At 39.9% G+C, this 24,548-nt stretch overlaps 1 protein-coding gene across 1 annotated transcript in view; it reads right to left on the minus strand.

Annotated features, from left to right (window-relative positions):
- The window catches only part of LOC134364432 (leucine-rich repeat-containing protein 37A2-like), a 57,945-nt gene that overhangs the window by 25,363 nt on the left and 8,034 nt on the right, over window positions 1–24,548 (minus strand). Inside the window, exons 4-6 of the mRNA XM_063080357.1 lie at window positions 11,517–11,588; window positions 8,383–8,454; window positions 7,625–7,705 (exon numbers count right to left, since the gene is read on the minus strand). Of these exons, the coding sequence (XP_062936427.1) occupies window positions 7,625–7,705; window positions 8,383–8,454; window positions 11,517–11,588 (225 nt within the window). The remainder of the gene's footprint in view (window positions 1–7,624; window positions 7,706–8,382; window positions 8,455–11,516; window positions 11,589–24,548) is intronic.

Genomic DNA, 24,548 nt, shown 5'->3' on the forward strand with positions numbered 1-24,548 from the left:
CAAATGGGCAAAATTCAGCACATTCACTAGAAACAAGTTATAAAAGTAGTGTAACAGCACATGTATTCCCATTTACTGATTCAGCATGATTGTTGTAATTATGTAATGTTTGGCTTGTGGCCGCTATTGTGTTCTAAGAGTATAAAGGTACCTGCTCTGAATTGCTGGATGGCACGGCATGGAATGAATGGCAGAGCATGGAGGGTCAGTGGAGTAGAGCTTGAGCTCATATCTAGGTTAAAGCATGTCTGTGAAGCTCATATCTGAAGAATGAAGTATGTCTACCTTGCATAAAGCTGCCAAAGTCTGCTTTCAACTACCTGACTTACAGCCAGCACAGGAAGGGGCATAAGGATATGAGATTCCTGCTTGACAGATTCTTAAACCTCACACCTTATTTAGAAAGCAATGCAAAATGTATTAAGGACCTAAATTTAAGAGATAAAATAGTAAAACTCCTAAGAAGAAAATATAAGACTAAATACTCATGACCTTGGGTTAGGTAACAGTTTCTTAGATATGACACCAAAAGTACAAACAAACCAAAGGAGAAATAGATAAATGTCATTAAAAAGTAAAACTTTTGTGCTTAAAAAGACACTATCAAGAAACGGAAAAAACAACTCACAGAATCGGAAAAATATTTGCAAATAATATATCTGATAAAGTTCTAGTACCGAGAATATCTGGAATATATAAAGAACTCTTACAAGCCAATAAAAAGACAGTTCAATTTTACAACGGGGACAGGGTTTGAATACACATCTCTTCAAAGAAGATATACAAATGACCGATATGTACCTGAAAAGATGCTCCATGTCTTAAGTCATTAGGGAAATGCAAATCAAAACCATAATGAGACACTACTACTTTACACTCACTAGGATGGCTGTAATAAAAAAGACAGAGAATAACAAGTGTTGACAAAAACATGGAGACATTAGAGCTCTCATACAATGCGGGTGGGAATGTCAAATGGTGCAGTCACTGTGGAAAACAGGTTGTCATTTCCTTAGAAAAGTTAACTTTGTGCCAGCCAACCACCCAAAAAAAAAAAAAAAAAAAAGAAAAGCTAAACATTAGTCACCATATGACCCAGCAATTCTACCAGGTATGCACCCAAGAATTAAAAATATATGCCTATAGAAAAACTTGTACATGAATGGTCATAGCAGCATTATTTAAAATAGTCAGAAAGTAGAAACAATCCATATGCCCAATAAGTGAATGCATGAACTGATATGTTATATCCATATAATGGAATATTATTCAGCCTTAGAAAGGAATAAAATACTGATACCTGCTACAACACAGACGAACCTTAAAAGCAACATGCTATGTGAAAGAGTCAGACACAAACAGCCACATGCTGTATGTTTTGTTTATATGAAATGTCCAGAATAGGCCAATCTACAGGGACAGAAAGTACAATTGTAGTTGCCTGGGAGAGAGAAACAGGGAGCGATGGCTGTTTCTTTTCAGGGTAATGAAAATGTTCTGGAATTAAATAATGGTGATTGTTGTACAATCTGGTGAATGTACTAAACATCACTGAATCATACCCTTTATAGTGTTGCATTTTATGGTATGTGGATATCTCAATTTAAAAAGAACCATGTTGTAATACATAAAGCACCAGGTGCCAGGAGAACATACATCTTGGTAGATGGACAAAAGAGAAGCAAAGATTCAGACTCTTCCTTCACCAAGGCCAAAATGAGTCAGTGGTAAGGCTGGGAGCCATGCAGCTGGTCCCTTGTGACCTCCCCTATTCTTCCATTTCTAGTATATTCCTCCATTTTTTAAAATACCACTAACTTGATTCATAACACTAGTTAATATTCAACACAATAATGTTACAAGGAGAAAGAATGTGTCATGTGACTGGTTAAGGATGGTTCCTCCAACTAGGACTTTAAGTGTTCTCTGCTTTTTTCCTTTTTGTGGTGGAGGGGACATTGACACCTGTAAGTCAGTGGTGAGCTCTGTGCAAGTAGGCTCCTCCACCTCTGCATCTCCTCCTGCCCATTTTTCCCCAGCCATTAAAAATGACTGTAAAGCAAAATGTAGTGAAAACAATTTAGCCAAGTTTCTCATCCTTCCTCCAAAATTATCTCAGTTCTCCAACCCTTCACTCTGTCTTAACAGCTCATTCTCGGCCTTGTACCTGTCAGCTCAGTGTTTCCTCTTAAGTCAGCAATACGATCCTTGCATTTCTCCCTAGTGAAATCAACATACGGGGCCTCTCTGTATTATCCTATTTCTTCCTTCTGTTTTAGAGCATGCTTTTCTTCACTGAGGTTGTGCCTAGGCAATGGAGAGAATGAGTATGAAGTGACTCAAAAGCTAAAATCTGGGGACTCTACAACAACTCTTTTTCTGTGAATCAAATGATATGAGTGTTTTAGATTCAGAGGGCACTGTAGTAGAGATTATTTCCATTGCTGGTTCAATTCTTGCATTTTATAGATAAACTAAGGTGCACTGACACCTAGTCCATGGCCTTATTCATATCTTTATGGGAGTGAAATGTGACAAACTTTTTGTTAGCCTCAAAGACTATCTCAGCATCAAAGTTTAAGAGGAAAACTCAAACATTTTTGCATAAGCCTTTTGCTGTAGAACAATGGAACAGGATAAAAGGTAGCTCTTAAAATAAGGGGACATTTCTAAACCTGTTGGGTTTTTTCCCTCCAGATTCTTCTATACAGGTCCAGACAGACGGGCTACATTTCCTTTCTAGTAACTGAGGAGGCAGAAAACAATCGAGGACTGATGCATGTCATCACTATCCTGAATGAACAGAAATCTTAACAGCTTCAGCAGAAAAATTGTCCAAAGCAGGCAGTGAAAGTAAATTTAAAACAGGACAAACTCCAAAACGATCCATGCTAGAATCCCAAGGCAGGCGGGGAAAACTGGTTGCTTGGAGAAAGGCAAAGAAATAAGCAGAGTGACCTAGATCCTGTTCTGATATGTGTGAAGTCCGTGGGGATGGAGTAAGCCCTCTCTTTATTCGTCTACATAGATAAGTGAGCCATGAGAACGTGACTGCCCGCAGGAAGCTCCTCAACACAAGACCTCTGACTGCATCACATAAACTTTCTCAGGGGCAAAGTCTAAAGGATCTGAAATGGTGAGCCTATATTTTAATCAAAGTTCTCACAATAGCCTTGACACAGACTCCCTGACAGTGAGGAACACAGAAGCAGCCAGGGCTCTGAATCAGGCAGACCTGGGTTTGAATCTTGGCTCTGTCACTTTCTGGGTAAGTGACTGACTTAGTATCATTTACCTCACAGGGCAGTTTGAGGATTAAATGGAAGAGCATGTGTAAAGCACCTAGCATGGGACTGGGCACAGGGCAGGTGCTCAGCAGTAATGATGTCATATCTGTACTTGCCAGTAAGCAGAAACCCTGGGGATATCCAGAGGTGGCCTGGCCAGGAGCTCCAGAAGTGGGGAATTCTCAGGTGGAAATGGAGTCCTCTGCTCTAAAGGTCCTATTCAAGTTAGAAACCAGCTTCAAAATAAAATGTATAAAAAGCTAAATTGTCATCATTCAGCTCCTATTACAAGGGAACAAAGAGCTTCACGACTTGGTTCTGCCACTTCTTAATGGTGTGAACATAGGGCAAGTTGTCTAACATTTCTAAGCCTTAACTTCCTCATCTGCAAAATGAGGATAATAATGTCTACATCACAAGAACTGCTGGAAAATGAAAATGAGATACAGGAGAGAACACGTACCAAGCATTTACCACGTGCCAAACGCTATTCTAAGAACTGACTTGCATGTTCTCTCACTTGCATAAGTACTAATATAGTGCCTGGGACATAATAAGCACCTCATAAATGTAGGTATTAAAGAAATGTTACAGGGCAGAGGAAGAATTACTAAGCTTCCAAGAGAAGAAAAGATACCTTGTTATACAGGTGGGAAGAATAACATGCAGTGGGAGAAAAAATGTAAAATAGTTACTGGGTGTGACAATCTCAAAACTTTTGAACCATTACAAATTAAGCAGCCACCCTAAATTATTCCGAAGGACAGACCCAAATTATTATCTTCATCTTAATGTTTATGCCTCTCTGAATCTGAGAAGCTGCCAGGATTCCAGTACATACCAAAAAGTGATGAGCACACCCTGAAATGTGGAAACTTCTATGTGTCTGCAACTATCTAAAGGAAACCAATGCTAGCAGACTGGGGGTGGGGGATGGCGTAAGAAGCAATAGAGTGTCTCTGTGACCGCAGCTCAATTTGCCTTCATAGTGTGGCCATATCTATCTCACTGATATTCTCAGTAGTGGGATAATAATTCAATGGGGGTATTGTTTGGATTTTCCTCTTATTCTCTCAGTGCTTATGTTCTTTGGTACAATACTGATGTGCCACACACAAGCCAGAGCATGCATGTGCTCTATCTGAATAAGGTACAGTCTTTTTACATCATAGAGTCCTTCAGTTTCTAAAATCATGGAGCTTCGATTGTTAGAATGAATGAAGTGACTAAAAGAATTTTAAAAAATAAGCATCAGTCTGGACTGTGTAGGTGAATGAAGGAGATGCAATTTAAAGTCAAGGAAAACAGTACACTTAACACTTAGGATTATCAACCACTGCTGGTTTTCCATAACATATTTCATTCCTGATTTCATCTGAGAGAGATTTGATTATTACTGCCATTCAAAGAGTGGTACCTTACTAATAAGCTCTTGGCACGTCTTTGAGGTGGATTTCAGATTCAAAATAGAGTGACCCCACTGCACTGCTGACTTGTTCTGTCAGTGCTTGTCAATATCATAGGGACTTCACGCAAGAGATTTACTGGGTTGTAATTACCTGGAATGTATGGGTGAATCCAGGTTTTGTGGGGCCTGAACATTATCTAATTTGGGAAATCCTCTCTAATAAAACATGCAAAATTATGAATACAAAAATTGCTAGGGCCCCTCCCAGGACCTTGGAAAGGGCCTGTGCAAGTGAGGAGACCTGAAGCTTAGGCTCCATTCAATTCATGATAAATCCATCTCAGCTGGCACATTTTTATGAACTTTTGTAATTCAGGAAAAAGTAATTGTTTCAACTTGTAAACATCCCAGAACTGTGTCATATCCATCATAAAATTACTGACATCTTCCCTTGGCAATCTGCCTTTGGAAAGAGATGCTTATATCTAATTATGGCAAGTGTTTCCTGAAGCAAATTAGCTTTGTCTATTAGAAAGACTTGACCCAAAACAAAGGAGCCCAGCCCCCAATGTATACTTGGTGTACTGTGACCTTGTGCCAGTCTTTGAAAGTAACTGTGAACCAGTTTGAGGGTTACAGCTCTATTCAGATCACATGATATGAGTATTAGTTTCCAACATGAGTTAGCTCTTATTTTTTCATCACCATGAAGCAAATGCCTGTTTCTGCTGTTTAAGATGATAATAGAAACTCAAGATAAACAAGTTGGTGCCTCCACCATTATAAGACCTTCCTAACCCACCACACATTCCCATGTTGTCATCCCTCTAGCTTATTACGCTGCAGCACAGATCCTGGCATGGCCCTCATATGTTTTCCCACCAATATCCATCTGCCTCCTTCCAGTGTGAAAGTCTCTTGTGGACAAAGTCCCCGTCCTATTCCAATTTGGACCCCCAGCACTTAGTACAGTACCTAGCACACAGTGGGCATGGCACCCAGTGAATGTTTTTGAATTAATTCATTAAGCTTCATTATTTGTGATTTTTTCCCTGTATTGCCTACATAACCACCATGAAACTTGGATTCTTATGAAGGACTTTCAGTGATATAAAATGCTTAGTAAAGGTGGTTTAAGACATTTGTATTGACATTACCAAAACCTCTTGGTTAAGACATTTGTCTTGACGCTACCAAAACCTCTTGGTGGAGGGACCCGAGCCAGCTCTCTGATGCGCAGGGGAAAGCAAAGCAGATGCCCACTGTTCTTTCCCCAAATCAGGCATCAGCAAATTGATAAGGGGACAGAAGAAGACACCACAGATGGGCACATGCAGGAACTGGTCATCCAGCTGCACACACACCCTGAATCCTCCCTCTAACCCAAGATGAACTGTGTGAAACTGGGTTTCTGAACCACAAGACAGGTGGACTGTCCTTTCCAGAGTCAGGTTTAGAGTAAAATCTTCAACTGATCATTTAGCTCAGTTGGTTAGAGTGTGGTGTTGATAATACCAAGGTCAAGGGTTCAGATCCCCATACCAGCCAGTCACCAAAAAAATAAAAGAGTAAATCTTCACCTTGAGTCAAAAATCCCCTGCAGGTCATTGAACATGCCCACTAGGATTTGCCTGTGTCACAGAGGAATCACAGACATCTTGAGCTGAAAGGGAGTAAAACCTTCAATACTTTTTGTTACAGAGAAGTCAGGAAAGAAGTACATGGAATTAGACTAGAGCAATGTCTTTTCTTTACAGATATTTTTCACACTGTAGCTTAACATAAACACCATCTTTTTCCACACCTCAAAGCTTTGCATTGCCCACAGATAATTCATAACTTCAGAGGTATATAATTTGGAAAACTAACGTTCTGGGTGATTGGGGAGATGAGTACTCTGGGAGAGGTTTCCTGAAATTCTTTCTACTTCACCATTTACAAGAAACTGGCACTGAGAAAGCATCTGCACACCTTTTGCTCCCTGGAGTACTTTGTGTTAAGTTTTGTTCTCTGCAGCTACATGTTAAACATGCTTAAGCAGTGTAGTGGATTGAATTATGTTCCCCGCAAACTCACTGAAGCTTGAATTGTGTCCCCCAAGTCTGATGTATTAGAAACATCCCCACTGTGACTGTTAACAGTGTGGGAAATCCTATTATGGTAACCGAAAGGTGGAGCCTTGAAGAGGTGATTGGATTGTGGGATTGTGCAGTAGTGGACGGATTAAAAATGGTGGTCAGGAGGGTGGTTCTGAGGGCTTTATGTCTTTCTCTTTTTCTCTCTGCTCTCTCAGCTTCCACCATCTTGCAATGTGAGATCCCTGAATCACTGTCACCATCACCAGATGGACTTTGGGCTTCCCAGCCTTAGAAACTGTAATTTCATTTCCTTTATCAATTACCCAGTTCCAAGTATTTTGTTATAAGCAACAAAAATGGACTAGTACAAGCAGTTAGGAACTCTGCATGTGAGTAGAAATCTAAGTTAAATTCAGCATAGTTTCAAGGACCATTCATGTATCAGGGCAGCATCATAGGGCCTCCTATAACAATACTAATTTCTTTCTTTCTTTTTTTTTTTTTTGGCAGCTGGACCATACTGGGATCCAAACCCATGACCTTCGTGTTATTAGTGCTATGCTCTCCCAAGTAAGCTAACTGGCTCACACAATGATGCTAATTTGAGTGTTACTTGCTTGTTGCCTTTTACTGCCCATGTCAAAGATCAGTACCAAGGAAGGCAGAGCATGTCATATATGTTACACAAGCTTCTTTGCCTCTGTGTACCTTAGTTTCCCCATTTGAAAAAAATAAATGGATCTTAAGACATACTTTTCAGCATTCATAATGGCTTCTACCCAGCTAACCAAGAACTGTATGGTGTTTTTATACATAAAGTTTTTTACATTTCTATCTTCTATTTCACTTACAGCTCATTTAAAAACTGAAACTCGTGCCACGCCTGAAATGTTCCGAAGCTCACTTCACTGATTAAGTTGCAACGAAGATTTCTACAAAAAAAAAAAAAAAAAAAAAAAAGGACACAAGCCAAACAAGAAGAAGAAAAAAGACATTCTTTCAGAACATTTATCCTTTGGCAGTAATTCTAAATTTATACGCAATGAAACATAATCTCAATACTTTCTCTATACACCAAAGAAATACCACTGTGGAAGCTACTGGCTTATAATTTGTACTCTCATATTTACACATGTGGTGCATTAGATACAAAACAGTGCAATACTCAATAGATACTTGTGTTAAGTGATCTTTGTTTCTCTAGAACAGGGTTTCACAACTTCAGTGCTATTTGACATTTTGAGCTGGATAGTTCTTTGTTGTGGGGGTTTGTCCTGTACATTGTAGGTTGTTCAGCAGCATTCCTGGTCCCTGCCCACTATATGCAAGCAGCACACCCACAGCTGTGACAACCCAAAATGTCTCCAGACATTGCCAAATGTCACCTGGGTGCAAAATCACACTGGCTGACAGCCATTGCTATATCACAATTCACTCTGATCATGTAATAATGCTCACACTAATCTTTGCTAGAGATGAAAAGGGTTTGCTGTGTAATTTTAGTAACTTACTACTAGTAAAATTTTAATCATATTTCAAAACGAACAACAAAGAGGTTTACAATTTTTATAAAAATTCCAAATATAATAAAGTTGTATTTGTAACTTACAGAGACTTCAGAAAAGGTAGTGCTTCAAATGTGCGTCTTTCAATGGCCTGTATCTTATTACAAGATAGATCTCTAGAAAACGGAAAAGGGAAATATTGCCTTGATTGGCTATTGTACATAATTAGTAGGAATAAATAGTAGAGTTTAGAGTGATAATATTGAATATGGAATTTTTGTGTAGACTCTAAACCTTTGGACAGGTTGAACTTTCAAGAACCCCTCACCTTGCCTGTACCTGTCCTAAGAGTCTCACCGTCATGATCCTCATAAATAAAATATACAATTATAGATTTTGATAGATTTTGGAGATAATCTTTCCTAAGCCCAGAAGAATTGACTAGATGACCTGTTATAGTCTCATCAAATAATAGATTATCAGCTCAAAGTTTTTATCTGTATGTATAATTTCTAATATTAAAAGGAATATTCTCACATTCATACATCTTCCTGTTTTCATTCTGTTTTTCCAAGCCAGGTCAATAACTAGAAGAAATAAAAGATATCTACCGGCCAGCCACCCCCCCCAAAAAAAGAAGAAGAAACAAAATATCACTTGAAAGGAAGTTAATCCTCTATTCAGAATTACACTTTCCATCATATTAGTAGATATTTATTTTTGGCTTTATATTGCCTTAATATTCCATGAAAGCAGTTTTTTTAGTACATGGTGAGACAACAAAAATCAACATGGAACTAGGTTTTTATTAGAAAACACCCATTCTTGACCACGATGAGTCTCTTATTTCTGTTGATTCCAGATTGTCCCTCACTTTTCACCTGGATGGGTATAACTGTTGTCTGACTTGTGTCTCCATCTGTGGTCTCTCCCTTTCTAATCCATCCTGCACAGTCACCAGATGAACTGTCCAGAACTGGTTCTCAAAGACTAGCATCACCTGGGAACTTACTGAAGATGCAAATTCTAGGCCCTCCTCTAGACCAACAGACTCAGCAACTGTGAGGATGGAGTCCAGAACCTGTTCTAACCAGGCCAAGTGATTCTGATGCATGCTCGTTTGTCTCAGAGCACTGCTGTGACAACAAGGGCCCCCATGGTGGCTCCCTTGCTTAGCACGCAAAGCTCTTGAAGATCTGGCTCCAATATTCTATTCTCCCTCCTTGTACCCTACAGGTACACATGGCATTCCTCAAATACTTTCCTGTGTTTTCCCTTTCTGCCACTTTCCGTTTGCAAGCATAGAATATTCTCTCCAAGATGTCTGTCTGATGATATCCAAAAGCCCTTCAAGGTCCTGTTCAAACAGCACTGCTCTAAGTAACATCTTCCCTGACACAACTTGAAGTCTTCTCTCCTTCTTCTGTGCTCCAGAAACAATTTATACCTCTTAGTGCCCATATTCATTTTGTTCTTTTTAATACAGTCATTTTTGCATCCCATTTCTTCAGAGCATATACTTGAAAGCATGGACTAGGTCTTGCTCATCTGCATTCCTCAAGATGTTTAAAACCAACACATGCTGGTTAAAAAAAATAAATAAAACCAACACGTGGAAATAAAGCAAACTCAAAAATTTATAAAGTAAATAAATAGCTAGGTCATGAGTAGAGGAAGGACAATGACTATTTTAAAAAGAAATGTAGTTGTGCTGCTTCACGGCCTCTTCTGCTGCTCGGCAGCACTGTCACCCACTTAGTGCTTGTTGTATTGTGGTTTGAGCTTATGCGTTTCTTTACCCTGAGAGATCATGATTCCCTAGAAGGTACTGACCCTGTCTTTCTCATTTTGTGTCTCCAATAGTGGGCACAGTGCTTGGCATAATATTCTTTTTTAGATTTTATTTATTGACTGGCATATTTTCTAATGAATTAGAATACATATGCCAACATGGGATAATGAGCTTAACAAAGTATTTCGTAGTAGAAGTAATGAAGGGCCTACTCCACTGAGCAGTTTTCTCATTTGTTTTTCTCCAGAATGTGTGTGTGCGGTTTGGGAGGCCAGATGGCAGCGGTGCCCAAGAAGACCAATATGAAAGTGGTCATCCTCATAAGGCATAGAAGGTTTGCTAGTTCAAAGGACTATTTTTAGTGTCACATGAGGCTCTTTATACCCATCTTCCCTTAAGCCTTCTACATTTGAAAGAAGAATCTATTTGCTAAAGAGCATCATTAATTAGCTTAGTAATAATTAATGACATACACACCTCTGGATCCATTGAGAAAGGATAAAATTCAAGCTTTTACAGCAAACAACATAGTATGTCAAAACAGACAGAAATACTACACAAGAATTCCCTCCTTGGCAACAAGGGTGGAGAGATTTTCATTTTGTAATTAGTGAGGAGTCAGGGGCATTTCTGATATCCTTACTTAGTGTAAACATTTCTAGCTATACCATTTAACCATCATTTTAAAACATCTATTTTTAATATGAGTATAATAATTCCTGCATTGCAATTGTTAACAGCAGTCTGTTTTCTTGGTTCCTTCACCATTCTTAATATTACTTGCATAATTCATCTCTTTAGTTAATTAATATTTAAATGTTAATTTAAATTAAACTATCATAAAATTCTGGGTTAATGGCATTCAAATAACATAGGTGGTCTATATTTTCTTCTCCTTTAGGCATCAATCTGAGGTTAAATTTAATTCCTCTAAACCAACTTTTTTGGACCTTTTTTAAAGGGAAGATAGTAAATATTTTAGGCTTTGGGGGCCACATACAGTCTCTGTTACATATGCTTCTTGTTCCTTTTCTTTTTCTATTACAGCCCTTTGAAAATGTAGAAACCATTCTCAATTTAGGGCTGTATAAGAACAGACTGTGGATCAAATTTGATCCTTGGACCACAGACTATACAAGCAGGTGGTATATGAACACTCATAAAACAACGTTCACACAAGTGTCAATAATTGCTCCGATCTTATTGCCACTTTTGTTCTTTAAGTGAAGTTTTTTTTCTATCTATAACTTGTCTATATAACTTAACAAATTGAAAATACATAGGAGATAGTTAATGCTAGAGATGGGCTCAGACCCTACACAGACTTACAGAATTGCAGAATTTTATGGCTGAAAGAAATTTCAGAGATTGTCTAATTTGAACCCCTTATTCATTTATAGATTACATAACTAAAAACTCATAAATAAATACGATTAACTAACTTACAAATGCTGGAGGGAGAGCAGGCCTTCAAATGAATCCTTATGTAATTCAGTCAAAAGATTTTCACTGAGAATTCTGGAAAACGAAAAAGTTATTTCTGAGTCAAAATGCAAACTAACCACAACTATTTGCTACAGAGGACTAACTCCTGTATGTGGAGGAAACAATGGCAATGGTTCGAACTAAATACCCCAATTCTTACTTAATTTCAGGATGTTGATGTCTGTTCTGTTTTTATTCAAACCTTTTCTCCTTCTCCTTTTTGAGTCCATCTGTCTCCACCCTCCCCACCCCGACACCTAACTACTCTTCCCACCAAATTGTGTATTTAAAGCCTACCCTCTAGATCACTAAGTCCTTGTTAGATCCCAACTCTGGGTGGTACCAAGCTTGCCAGAACTGCCGTTTTCTCCTCTCTTTTCCCAAACCTTATTATGGAACCCCCACATGGAACTATGTCGGGGCTGCAAGTGATGCCATTTGACTCCCTGCCTCCCCATTATTATTTTTTGAGAGCTATAAAATGCATATAACTGTTCAGTTTAATAATGATAAAGAAAATAGTCATGTTAACACCACCATGTCAAGAAAAAACACTGCTAGTGCCCATGAAGCCCCCAGAATGCCCCTTTCCAATCACAACCCTCTCTCTGACCTGAAAAGGTAACCACTATCCTGATTTTTAGAATAATTTCCTTGCTTTTCAAATGTAGTTTTACCTATTATATATCAGCCATAGACAGCACAACTTAGTTTTGCCTCCCCTTTAGCTTTATATAAATGGAATAATATTATGTGTATTATTTTCTATCTTGCTTCTTTCACTCAACATTCTGTTTGTAAATTCAAGATGCTTCACGTAGCTGAGACTGGCTCATTTCAGTGTCTGTGCTGCAAGTCCAATAAGGTAGCCACTAGCTATGTGTGCTTTGTACTTGAGAGTGGCTGGTGTGACTGAGGAACTGAACCTTTAATTTCATTAATTTTAATTATTTTTAAATTTAAAAACTGATACCTGATGCAGGTATTAGAAAATGTTTAATATGTCTGCAACAACTTGGGTATATGATGCTACTTTTTCAACTGCAAATTTTATGAAATCTCAATACAGACTAAGTATTTCTAATAAAAATTTACCAACCAAATTGAGATTCCAACGAGTTAGTATGGGAAAAGAGTGCAAACTCTCTAATTAATAATTTTATAGTAATTACAAGTAGAAATAATAATTTGTTGTATGTTTTGAAGACAGTATAAAAATAGAATATCTCAGTAGGAGAGCATATAATGATTACACATTGAAATAATATTTTGATTATATGGGTTTAAAAAGTATATCAACATTTATTTCACCTGTTTCTTTTTACTTTCATTTTTTAAATAGCTACCTGAAAAGTTAAGGTTATGTATGTGGCTTGCCTTACGTTACTAATGAATAATGCTGCTTTACAGTATTCCATTGTGTGACTATACGACAATTTATTTATTCGTTCTACTGTTGATGGATACTGAGATTTTTCTCTTTTTTAGTTATTGCAAACAACACTGCTTTGAACATTCTTGTACATGTATCCTGCTAACACATGTACCTGAGTTTCTCTACGATGTAAGGGTACAAAATTTTCCTAAGGAGTTGTGCTATTTTGAGTTGGCAGATGGAGAACATGCCAAGTCTCTACCTTTCCAACCTCTACCAAATCCCTAAAAATGATAGAACAGATATAATTTAAAAACTTACAAGCTGGCTCAAACACGAAAGCAGCTCTACAAATGCTCCACTACCAGAGACACCCTGGAGCCACCTACAGAGTTATTGGTTGGGGTACTGCAGTAGGAGCAGCCTGAGGCACATGAGCCCTATATCCTTCCTCCTCAGACAAGGCAGCAAATGGTGTCTTTCTCCAGGCAGGAGCAACTGGTGTTAGAAAAGCACAGGGTCCTGGACCCTGGAAGGGGTGCACTCCCTTACTAGCCACATCCCACCCTCTCCCCGAGAGCTGTAAGCAGCAGAGTTCCAACTACAAAGATGAGTGGTACTCAGGAATGACCAAACAATGTGAGAAAGCTAACTGCAGTAAGGACAGAAAACAAACCCAAACAAACTTAAGAGCTTAAAGTCAATGAATCAGAGTTAACAGAGAAAGCACAGAGGACTTTAGGCGAGCAGAATTAATATCCTCAGACACCTGTAAGCTGATAGTGCATCCATGAAAAAGAATCAACTAAAGATTATACAAATGAAAAAAATTCATCATTAATAAAAAACTCAGTATATGAATAGCAGAAAGAACAGTTGAGGAATAAATGAGAAAACAGAGAAACAGCCAATGATTTCTCCAAAATGCAGAGTGGAGAGGATAGGAATGATCCTCAGACAAGCCTGACACCCGGGCCTACCCAAGAACTGTTATGGCTTTTGCTTCCCTTAGTCTTGCAGTGAAGACTGGGAACGTGCTAGGGGAGAGGGTGTTGCACTCTTGGGGCCCTGAGAATACATCAAAGACCCCGACCTCAATTTGAAATTCACCACTTTATCTTTTTTGTGACCGGTAAGGGGATCACAACCCTTGGCTTGGTGTCGCCCGCACAGCGCTCAGCCAGTGAGTGCACCGGCCATTCCTATATAGGATCCGAACCCGCGGCAGGGGCGCCGCTGTGCTCCCAAGCGCTGCACTCTCCCGAGTGCGCCAAGGGGCCGGCCCTTGAAATTCACCACTTTAGAAGGAACAGCAGTGATGGTCAGAATATGTGTGAAGGGGACACCAGGTGATGTTGGGATTGATTTGTCTTCTCACCTCGGTTAGCTAATGGTTTCTTATTTTCATGGAAATGATCCAAAAAGGAAAAACAAATCAACATGCCCAACAATGTTTATAGTAACCCTCTTCGTAACTATAAAAAGTTGGACAAAACCCTATCTTCCTATATGACTTAACAAAACCATATGGATATACTACGAATGGTGTACAAAAGAGACATAGGAAATGATAATAAAAGTCAAGACAAAAATGAGACTTGTATATACATTTTATAACTTTAAAAAATATAAACAGTGACAAGGATTCAGTAAGGCCAGAGAAAGACGGGAGCTGATCCTCAGCTGTTTATGGTCCATGTCTTTTGTGACTGGCTTGTGCCCATGTCAGACTGTTTGGTTGAAGAGTTGAATATCATGCTAGGACTGGGAGTGACTAAAAAGTATTTTTAATTTGTGGGTTTTCTTTCTGTTTGGATGAAAAATTGTTTGGATGACAGGATAGTAAAAAAATTTTTAAAAATAAATTCAACCGAGAAGAAAAGTTTAGACTGAGAAATGAGTCAGTCACCAAAAAAATTACTCCAAAAAAGCAACATCAAATAAGCAACTGGAATGAAATACATTAATCTGCTGAATGCCAAATATTCATTTTGATTGAAGCAAAAAAATTAATACTATAGGGAATCAGTTAAACCCAGATCTAAAATTTTCCCAAACCACAGAAATATCCAAACAAGGCCACCTTAGCTAAAACTTAAGAAACATCCATGTTTAAATTCTCACCAAGGCAATCTTCTAAACTTCACAATATTCATTCTTGATTCTATATAACGACAATTATTCTTCCTTCTGCTTCTGTAACTTCTAGGACATTGAGAGGGCTCAGGGGGCTTTTCTGGCCTTAGTTATACATACAATGCAAGCAGCAGGCCGTCCCAAAATTGACTTACTCTCCTTCCCCTGCTTCCTCTCTCTCAAAATCACTTACCAGGACTTGAGATTGTAACTACTATATTTATAAGTTATTTGCATATTACATATTTATAGCCCTTTGAGAGCTGGACATTTGGTCTGTTTGTTCCTTCCTGGGCCTGTATGCCTGGCACCTAGAACAGTTTCTAGCACATCAATTCTCAGATATGCTACTTTTATTTAAAACAAAGCATCCATGTATTATCACTCATGAGGCTAAGTACAGCTTTGCAGGAAAAGAAATTTCTTTCTTCTCCCCTACATTTTTTTGGCTCTTACTGTTTTATGAGACAAAATCCTTGTAGATTCTCATAAAAGCTAGGGATCCCTTTCCCCTCAAAAACCTGTACATTCTTGAATACATGCAAAGATGTTTAGGCAATTTCCATTTGTGTATCATCCCCTTAGGGCAGAGGTCTGTGAGAGGAATGAGTTGAATTTAGGAGGCCAAACTTGGATGAAAAATAAAATTACATCTCTCTTTTCACAAACCTCTACTGAAATGAGCATTTTCTTCCCTCATGAATGTATGCAACAAACTACAGGAGATCAGCATTACGCTTAATTTGTTCCCCAATAGAAATCACAGATATTTTCATGTCACACATTTGTTGACATGTCACAAAATATCATTAATTCTCATCACTACCCTGAAAATATAATAGTTATTAGACGTACCACTATGTCTTGCTATTTAATGCATCGAGACATTATTCTATCATTAATCTTTTTTAAAAAATATTTTGAAAACTGTATTTCAATATCAGTTTCTTTGTTTCCCTACATGTTTTATCTTATGCATTTAAAAACATTATCCCTAGAATACAGGCTTCTGCAGATCACCAAAGAGATACATGCCAACAAAATAGTTTTGAGAAACTCTGCCTTAGGAATCCATAGATTACAAGCTAAGAACCTTTGTCTCACAAGGCAAAAATCTCAAGCTGATTTATAATGTAAAAACTTCTAAATTCATGTTTTAATAATTAATTTTTAAATTTGATATTTTTTAAAAGTATGTAATATATATTTACATGGCTCAAAATTCAAAAAGTACATAGTAAATAATCAAAAGTTTTTCTTTCACCCCTATACCTCAGCCTTCCTCTTTCTCCAGCCCCCACAAGAAATTAAGTGTTATTTATTTCTTGTGCCAGGGAACTTTCATTTTTCTTACAAGTTTGGGAAATAAAATCTACAAATCAGATATTATTGTGGTAAAGATAAACTATGTATAGTATTTAAGAAATTCATAAATTAAAAAAACAGAACTGCCTGGTTCTAGCATTTCTCAGACTATAGGGGGGAGTCTATTTTAAGGTGGCCTTAAACCCCCTTTTCTTAAATTACTATAACTGTTATGCGTTTTATTTTTAATTCAGAAATCATTTATGACTTTTCTACACAAGTTGAACTAATGCTATGACACACAAACTGTTGTGAAAAATGCCAATTTACTTTGTAAGTATTTCTTCCAAAATCATTTATGTATCCTAACTGATTCCTTACACAAATCAGTAAGAAAACGATAAAACAATTCAACTGAAATATGAACAAAGGACAGAAAACTCAGAGAAGAAACACAATCAAATGCTCAATAAACATATAGATATTTAAATTCATGAGTAATCAGAAAAATTCAAATTCAGATGTGACCCCTTTTTATTCACCAATCGTATCAGCAAAAAATGGAGAATACCCAGCAGTGAAAGGGGTGGGGGATGAGTGCCATCATATTCTGTTGACCGGAGTGTAAGTCGGCAAATCTCCTGTGAGGCAACTAAGATTTCATATCTGCATAGCGATCACCCCGACAATTCCATTCCAGGTATCTACTCTACGGAAATACTTGCCGATGTCCACAAAGAAGCACGGACAAGGACGTTCAGTGCAGCAATGCGTGTAACAAGAAAACTGACCGTAATCTACGCGTCTATCAATAAGGGAATCACTAAACTGTGATACATCACACTATGGAACATATGTACATATATGTACGGTTTTTTTTCTAGTTCATGCAAGCTTTTAAATGTCTTTTGGCAGCTCTCGGTGTCACAGCACAAAGGGAGAGTTGGCACTTAGCAGCACACTTTGACATAACTGTAGGCAGGTCCCAGCTGATACCTTCAGTAATGTGAATGGTTTGCTCTTAAGGAGCGTTTCAGCGGATCAGAGGGGTGTCCCCGCCTCTTCCTCCTCTCCTGCCACTGCCCCCCTGCTGCCCCTCCCACGTTCAGCGCATGCAAACACCCCTAAATCACACATTAGTGACCACATCAGATTAAAAGGAGGATTCTGCGGGTGCAACATAAGCTTAGCCCCATAACATCCAAAGGAGGAGAGAAAAGCGATGCACAGAAGACAGGGAGCAAAGAAGAAGCGGAAGGAAGGGAATCAAAGCAGTGCGCTCCAGAGCCGTTCCCAAGCTTCGCCAGGAGGCTGCGCCCTGCTTTGCCACCGCTGCACTCACAGAATTTTTTATTTTTTATTTTTTAAATGACCGGTAAGGGGATCTTAACCCTTGACTTGGTGTTGTCAGCACCACGCTCAGCCAGTGAGCGAACCAGCCATCCATATATGGGATCCGAACCCGGGGCCTTGGTGTTATCAGCACCGCACTTTCCCAAGTGAGCCACGGGCCGGCCACTGCACTCACAGAATTTTAAATAAAGCAGATACCATCATCTTGTTTCCTGTTCTCCACTCTTTAAACTTATTCATTGCTTGGCCACACACCCCCTCCCCGGTCGCACAGGAACCCAGCTTGCTCCACTTATCTCCGTGCCCTGTTACGATGCTTCTGAGAGCCAATAGCTAAGAAAGGAGTTTGCAAGGACCAGCAGTGACTCACTCGGGAGAGTGTGGTGCTTGCTGTGAACACCACGACCACGGGTTCGGACCCTATATAGGGATGGCCGGTTCACTCACTGGCTGAGCATGGTGCCGAGTAACACCAAGCCAAGGGTTAAGATCTCCTTACCGGTCATCTTAAAAAAAAAGAAAAGAAAAGAGTTTGCAGAAGCACTTCCAAAACAGGAAGCTGTCCCACAATTCTCTGTGATCCTTCCGCCAGGAGAGGCATCCTTGTCTGGCGGATCCAGGAGCCTTGCTGGAGCTGGAACTGGTCTTCTCTAAGACCCCATGGCACAGATGGGCATGTGGGCAGAGGAGGAGTCGAAGACGACATCGGGGACATGGAAAGGAGCAGCGGTGGGGTAGACACTGCCAAGGCTGAGCTGCAGGGGGCAGAGATGTTTAGACGAGGAGGGGGAATCATCACTTCTCTGGTCTCAGCTCCCAGTGATTCCACCCACAGCACATTTCCTTTCTGCATCCCTCCAAGTGGTGGCGCTGGTTGTCTGCAGGATGCCCTTGGAGGAAGCCACCTGGAAGGCGCAGAGAGAGTAGCCACGGGGATTATCAAAGATGACAATGGGGTAGTTTCAAGATGGCGGTGGCTGCGGCAGTTGGCGGGGAGTAGCTGAGGTGGAAAAGGCGGCCACTGGGCCTCAGGCAGCCAGGAAACTTGTGGACCTTCCTCTTGCCATCTCTTAAGGGAGGACCGCTGCTGGTGGCCGGTCGTGGGGGGTGACCGCCACTTTGCCCCCGGCAGGAGAGACTGCCTCATTTACAGGCAACAGCTTTGAAGTGTGGAGCAGGAAAAGAACTGTTTCTTAGCTGCAAAAGCGAGTCTGTAAACAGGGAACACGGCGCCAGGGCTGCTGTGGATGCAGACAGGATCCCGGAGATCGGGGCCGCGCTGAAGGCGGCCAGCTGCCCTATTCAGGATTCAAGGTTTCAGGCCGGCATTAAAGAAGATTCCTGGGAGCGCCCAAGCCGCGCCACGACTGAACAGCCCGAGGCGGCAGCGCTGAGAACGGGGAAGGTGGCAAACCAGAGGCAGAGAGTGAGAGCCCGACCTGGCACAACCCTGTGAGTGACCCCTGGACCAGCCCTGTTTGGGGGACTGACGCCCACCCGGCTCCCGCTTGCATCACCAGGCCACTCAACGCCCGGGGCTGCCTACATTTTCCCAAGTGCTGGCAGTTCCGCCCAGCTCGGCTGTCACTGAGCCTTCCCACTTGCCTGGCCCAGTGCGGGCTTTCCGGAACCTGCAGGCCAGCCTCCCCTCCCAATCCCTCCACGGTTCTCTGGCGGGCTGGTGGCATGGGGCGTCCCGGCCAGTGTCCGGAGGGCAAGGAAGTACGGGCGGGCGACTGTCACTCCACCACACCCTGGACTCCGCCCCCGGTAAACTTCCTGTTACTGGGAGGCAGTTACCATCTCTGTGGCCACCAGTTCGGAAAAAACCCTAACCAATTTCTAGTTGGGAATAGTGTGGTAGGAGAGTTCCCAGGTCCGCTTGAACCTGCCAGAGAGCTGGCTGCAGGCGGGCGCTAGACGTGGTTTATACCGGGGGGATACAAAGGTGAACAAGTCCCAAGAAAGATCTACACAGTGCTACAAAGGCACCCAGAGCAACTGGTCGTCTGTGCCTAGCGGAAACATGGTAGACTTCCGGGGCGAGGCGGTGCCGAGCAGGGTCTTGAAGGGCCAGATGATAGACGAGGGGTGCAGAAGACATGCCCCAGCCCAGCACAGTGCGCACAGAGTGGGGAGACGTGTGGCCAGGGAGGCGGAGACTCGACAGAAACCACACACCCTGTGGGGTCGCCACTGCACGATCCAACAGCCTGGGCCAGAGCACACGGAACAGGGAGAAGTCCGGCACAGGAAGTGAAAGCTCAACAGCAATCACACACCCTGTGGTACGTGATCCAGCAGCCCAACAGAATACAAGCTGACCAGAAAGGTGGCTCCCCGGAGAAGCCCAACACCCGAGGCAACCACACACACAAGGGACTAGAGGCCAACTGAGCAGCCACGGAGGTAGCCATACCAAATTGGCAACCACAGCAACATCCTAGTTAGTCATTAGTCTCAAACCAGTGGACTGTGAAACCCCCTGCCACAATGAATAAACATAAAAAAAAAGATACCAGAAATACAAAAAATCAAGAAAGTACACCACCAAAAGTTAATAAATCTCAAACTCTAGACCCTATAGAACAAGAAGCCCTTGAAATGACTGACAAGGAATTTCGAGTGATAATTCTACGGAAACTGAATGCGATAAAAGAAAACACAGCTAGACATCATGATGAAATGAGGAAAGGTATTCAGGATCTGAAAGAGGAAATGTACAAGGAAATCAATGTCCTGAAAAAAAATGTAGCAGAACTTGCTGAACTGAAGAAGTTATTCAGCGAAATAAAAAACACAACGGAGAGTTTAACCAGCAGGCTTGTCGAAGCTGAAGAGAGAACCTCTGAACTCGAAGATGGGCTGTTTGAAATAACACAAGCAGACAAAAAGAAAGAAAAAAGAATCAAGGACATGGAAGAAAATCTGAGAGAGATATCAGACAACCTTAAGCGCTCAAATATCGGAGTCATGGGTATTCCAGAAGGGGAGGAAAATGGAGATTCCATTGAAAACATATTCAACAAAATAGTGGCAGAAAACTTCCCAGGTATAGGAAAAGTCACAGATCTTCAGATCCAGGAAGCTCAACGATCTCCAAACGTATTCAACCCAAAAAGGCCTTATCCAAGACATGTTATAGTCAAATTGGCAAAACTCAGAGACAAAGAGAGAATCTTAAAAGCTGCAAGAGAGAAGCGTCAAATCACCTATGAGGGAGCCCCAGTCAGGCTAACATCAGACTTTTCATCACAAACCCTAAAAGCTAGAAAGGAATGGGATGATATTTTCAAAATACTAAAAGACAAAGATTAGCAGCCAAGAATACTCTACCCTGCAAGGCTATCCTTCCAAAATGAAGGGCAAATAGTATATTTCTCAGACAAACAAAAACTGCGGGAGTTCACTACCACACGACCACCCTTACAAGAAATCCTCAAGGGAGTACTGGGTTTGGTTCCTGAAAAACAACTATCACTGCCATAAAAACCCAAGAAAAATCAATACCCGCTAGTATAATAAAAATGGCATTCATGAAGAGAAAACAAGCTAACAAAAACGCTATCTACAACCTAAGGAACCAACAAACACAGAAACCAAACAGTAAATCAGAAAGCAAGGAACAAAAGACACCTAAGACAACCAAACAACCAATATAATGCTAGGAATAAATCAACACCTTTCAATAACAACTCTTAATGTAAAAGGCTTGAATTCTCCAATCAAAAGACACAGACTGGCTGACTGGATCAAAAAGGGGGACCCAACTATATGCTGCCTTCAAGAGACCCACCTCACCCATAAAGATTCACACAAACTAAGAGTGAAAGGATGGAAGAAGATTTACCATGCAAACAGAAAAGAAAAACGAGCTGGAGTAGCTATTCTTATATCTGACAAAATAGACTTTAAACTAAAAACCATAAAAAGAGACAATGAGGGACACTACTTAATGATAAAAGGACTGATCCATCAAGAAGACATAACAATCATAAATATGTACGCACCCAATGTTGGAGCAGCCAGATTTATAAAACAAACTCTATTAGACCTAAAGAAGGAAATAGACACTAATACCATAATAGCAGGGGACCTGAACACCCCACTGTCAATATTAGACAGATCATCTAGGCAAAGAATCAGTAGAGAAACACAAGATCTAAACAATACTCTAGACCAATTGGAATTGGCAGATATCTACAGAATATTCCACCCAACAACCTCAGAATATTCATTCTTCTCATCAGCACCTGGATCATTCTCCAGGATAGATCACATATTAGGTCACAAATCAAGTCTCAATAATTTCAAAAAAATTGGAATTATCCTATGTATCTTCTCAGACCACAATGGATTAAAACTAGAAATTAATAACAAACGAAACTCTGGAAACTATACAAACACATGGAAATTAAACAGCATTCTACTTAATGACATATGGGTCCAAGAAGAAATCAAGCAGGAAATCAAAAAATTTATTGAAACTAATGAAAATAATGATACATCATACCTAAACCTGTGGGATACTGCAAAAGCAGTATTAAGGGGGAAATTTATTGCATTAAATGCTCACTTCAGAAGAATGGAAAGATGGCAAGTGAACAACCTAACACTTCACCTTAAAGAACTAGAAAAACAAGAACAATCCAAACCTAAAGTTAGCAGACGGAAAGAAATCATTAAGCTCAGAGCAGAACTGAATGAAATTGAAAACCAAAAAACAATTCAAAAGATCAATGAATCTAAAAGTTGGTTTTTTGAAAAGATAAATAAAATTGACAAACCATTAGCATGGCTAACAAAAAAAAGAAGAGAGAAGACTCAAATAACAAAAATTAGAAATGAAAAGGGCGATATTACAACTGATTCATCTGAAATACAAGGAATCATTCGAGACTACTATAAACAACTATACGCCAACAAATTTGAAAATCTGGAGGAAATGGATAAATTTCTGGACACACACAAGCTCCCAAAACTGAACCATGAAGACGTAGAAAATTTGAACAGACCAATAACAATAAAGGAGATTGAAGCTCTTATCAGAAGGCTCCCAACAAAGAAAAGCCCAGGACCAGATGGATTCACAGCAGAGTTTTACCAAACATTCAAAGAGGAATTGACACCGATTCTTTACAAACTATTCCAAAAGATTGAAACGGGCGCAAATCTCTGAAACTCATTCTATGAAGCATACATCATCCTGATACCAAAACCAGGTAAAGATATAACCAAAAAAGAAAACTACAGGCCGATATCCTTGATGAATATAGATGCAAAAATCCTCACTAAAATACTAGCAAACAGAATACAGCAACATATACGTAAAATTATTCATCATGATCAAGTGGGATTCATCCCAGGGATGCAAGGTTGGTTCAACATACGCAAATCAATAAATGTGATACACCATATTAATAAACTCAAACACAAGGACCATATGATCATCTCTATAGATGCTGAAAAAGCATTTGATAAAGTTCAGCACTCATTCATGACAAAGACCCTCTATAAGTTAGGTATAGAGGGAAAGTATCTCAACATAATTAAAGCCATATATGCCAAACCCACTGCCAATATCATCCTGAAGGGGGAAAAGCTGAAAGCTTTTCCTTTAAGAACAGGAACTAGACAAGGATGCCCACTCTCACCACTCCTATTCAACATAGTGTTGGAAGTACTAGCCAGAGCAATCAGAGAAGAGAAGGAAATAAAGGGCATCCAGATTGGAAAAGATGAAGTCAAACTGTCCCTGTTTGCAGATGACATGATCCTATATATCGAACAGCCTAAAACCTCTACAAAAAAACTCTTGGAATTGATAAATGATTTCAGCACAGTAACAGGATACAAAATCAACACACAAAAATCAGTAGCATTTCTTTTCTCCAATAGTGAACATGCAGAACGAGAAATCAAGAAAGCCTGCCCATTTACAATAGCCACCAAAAAATAAAATACTTAGGAATTGAGTTAACCAAGGAGGTGAAAAATCTCTATAATGAGAACTACAAACCACTGCTGAGAGAAATTAGAGAGGATACAGGAAGATGGAAAGAAATCCCATGCTCTTGGATTGGAAGAATCAACATAGTGAAAATGTCCATACTACCCAAAGTGATATACAAATTCAATGCAATCCCCATCAAAATTCCAAAGACATTTTTCTCAGAAATGGAAAAAACTATCCAGACATTTATATGGAACAGTAAAAGACCACGCATAGCCAAAGCAATGCTGAGCAAAAAAAATAAAGCTGGAGGCATAACACTACCTGACTATAAGCTATACTGCAAAGCTATAATAACCAAAACAGTATGGTACTGGCATAAAAACAGACACACTGACCAATGGAATAGAATAGAGAATCCAGAAATCAACCCACACACTTACTGCCCTCTGATCTTTGACAAAGGCACCAAGCCTATTCACTGGGGAAGGGACTGCCTCTTCAGCAAATGGTGCTGGGATAACTGGATATCCATATGCAGGAGAATGAAACTAGATCCATACCTCTCACCGTATACTAAAATCAACTCAAAATGGATTAAGGATTTAAATATACACCCTGAAACAATAAAGCTTCTTAAAGAGAACATAGGAGAAACACTTCAGGAAATAGGACTGGACACAGACTTCATGAATACGACCCCAAAAGCACGGGCAACCAAAGGAAAAATAAAGAAATGGGATTATATCAAACTAAAAAGCTTCTGCACAGCAAAAGAAACAATTAACAGAGTTAAAAGACAACCAACAGAGTGGGAGAAAATATTTGCAAAATAGACATCTGACAAAGGATTAATATCCAGAATATATAA

This window comes from Cynocephalus volans, chromosome 16 (genome assembly GCF_027409185.1).
Source record: "Cynocephalus volans isolate mCynVol1 chromosome 16, mCynVol1.pri, whole genome shotgun sequence".
Taxonomy (NCBI): domain Eukaryota; kingdom Metazoa; phylum Chordata; class Mammalia; order Dermoptera; family Cynocephalidae; genus Cynocephalus; species Cynocephalus volans.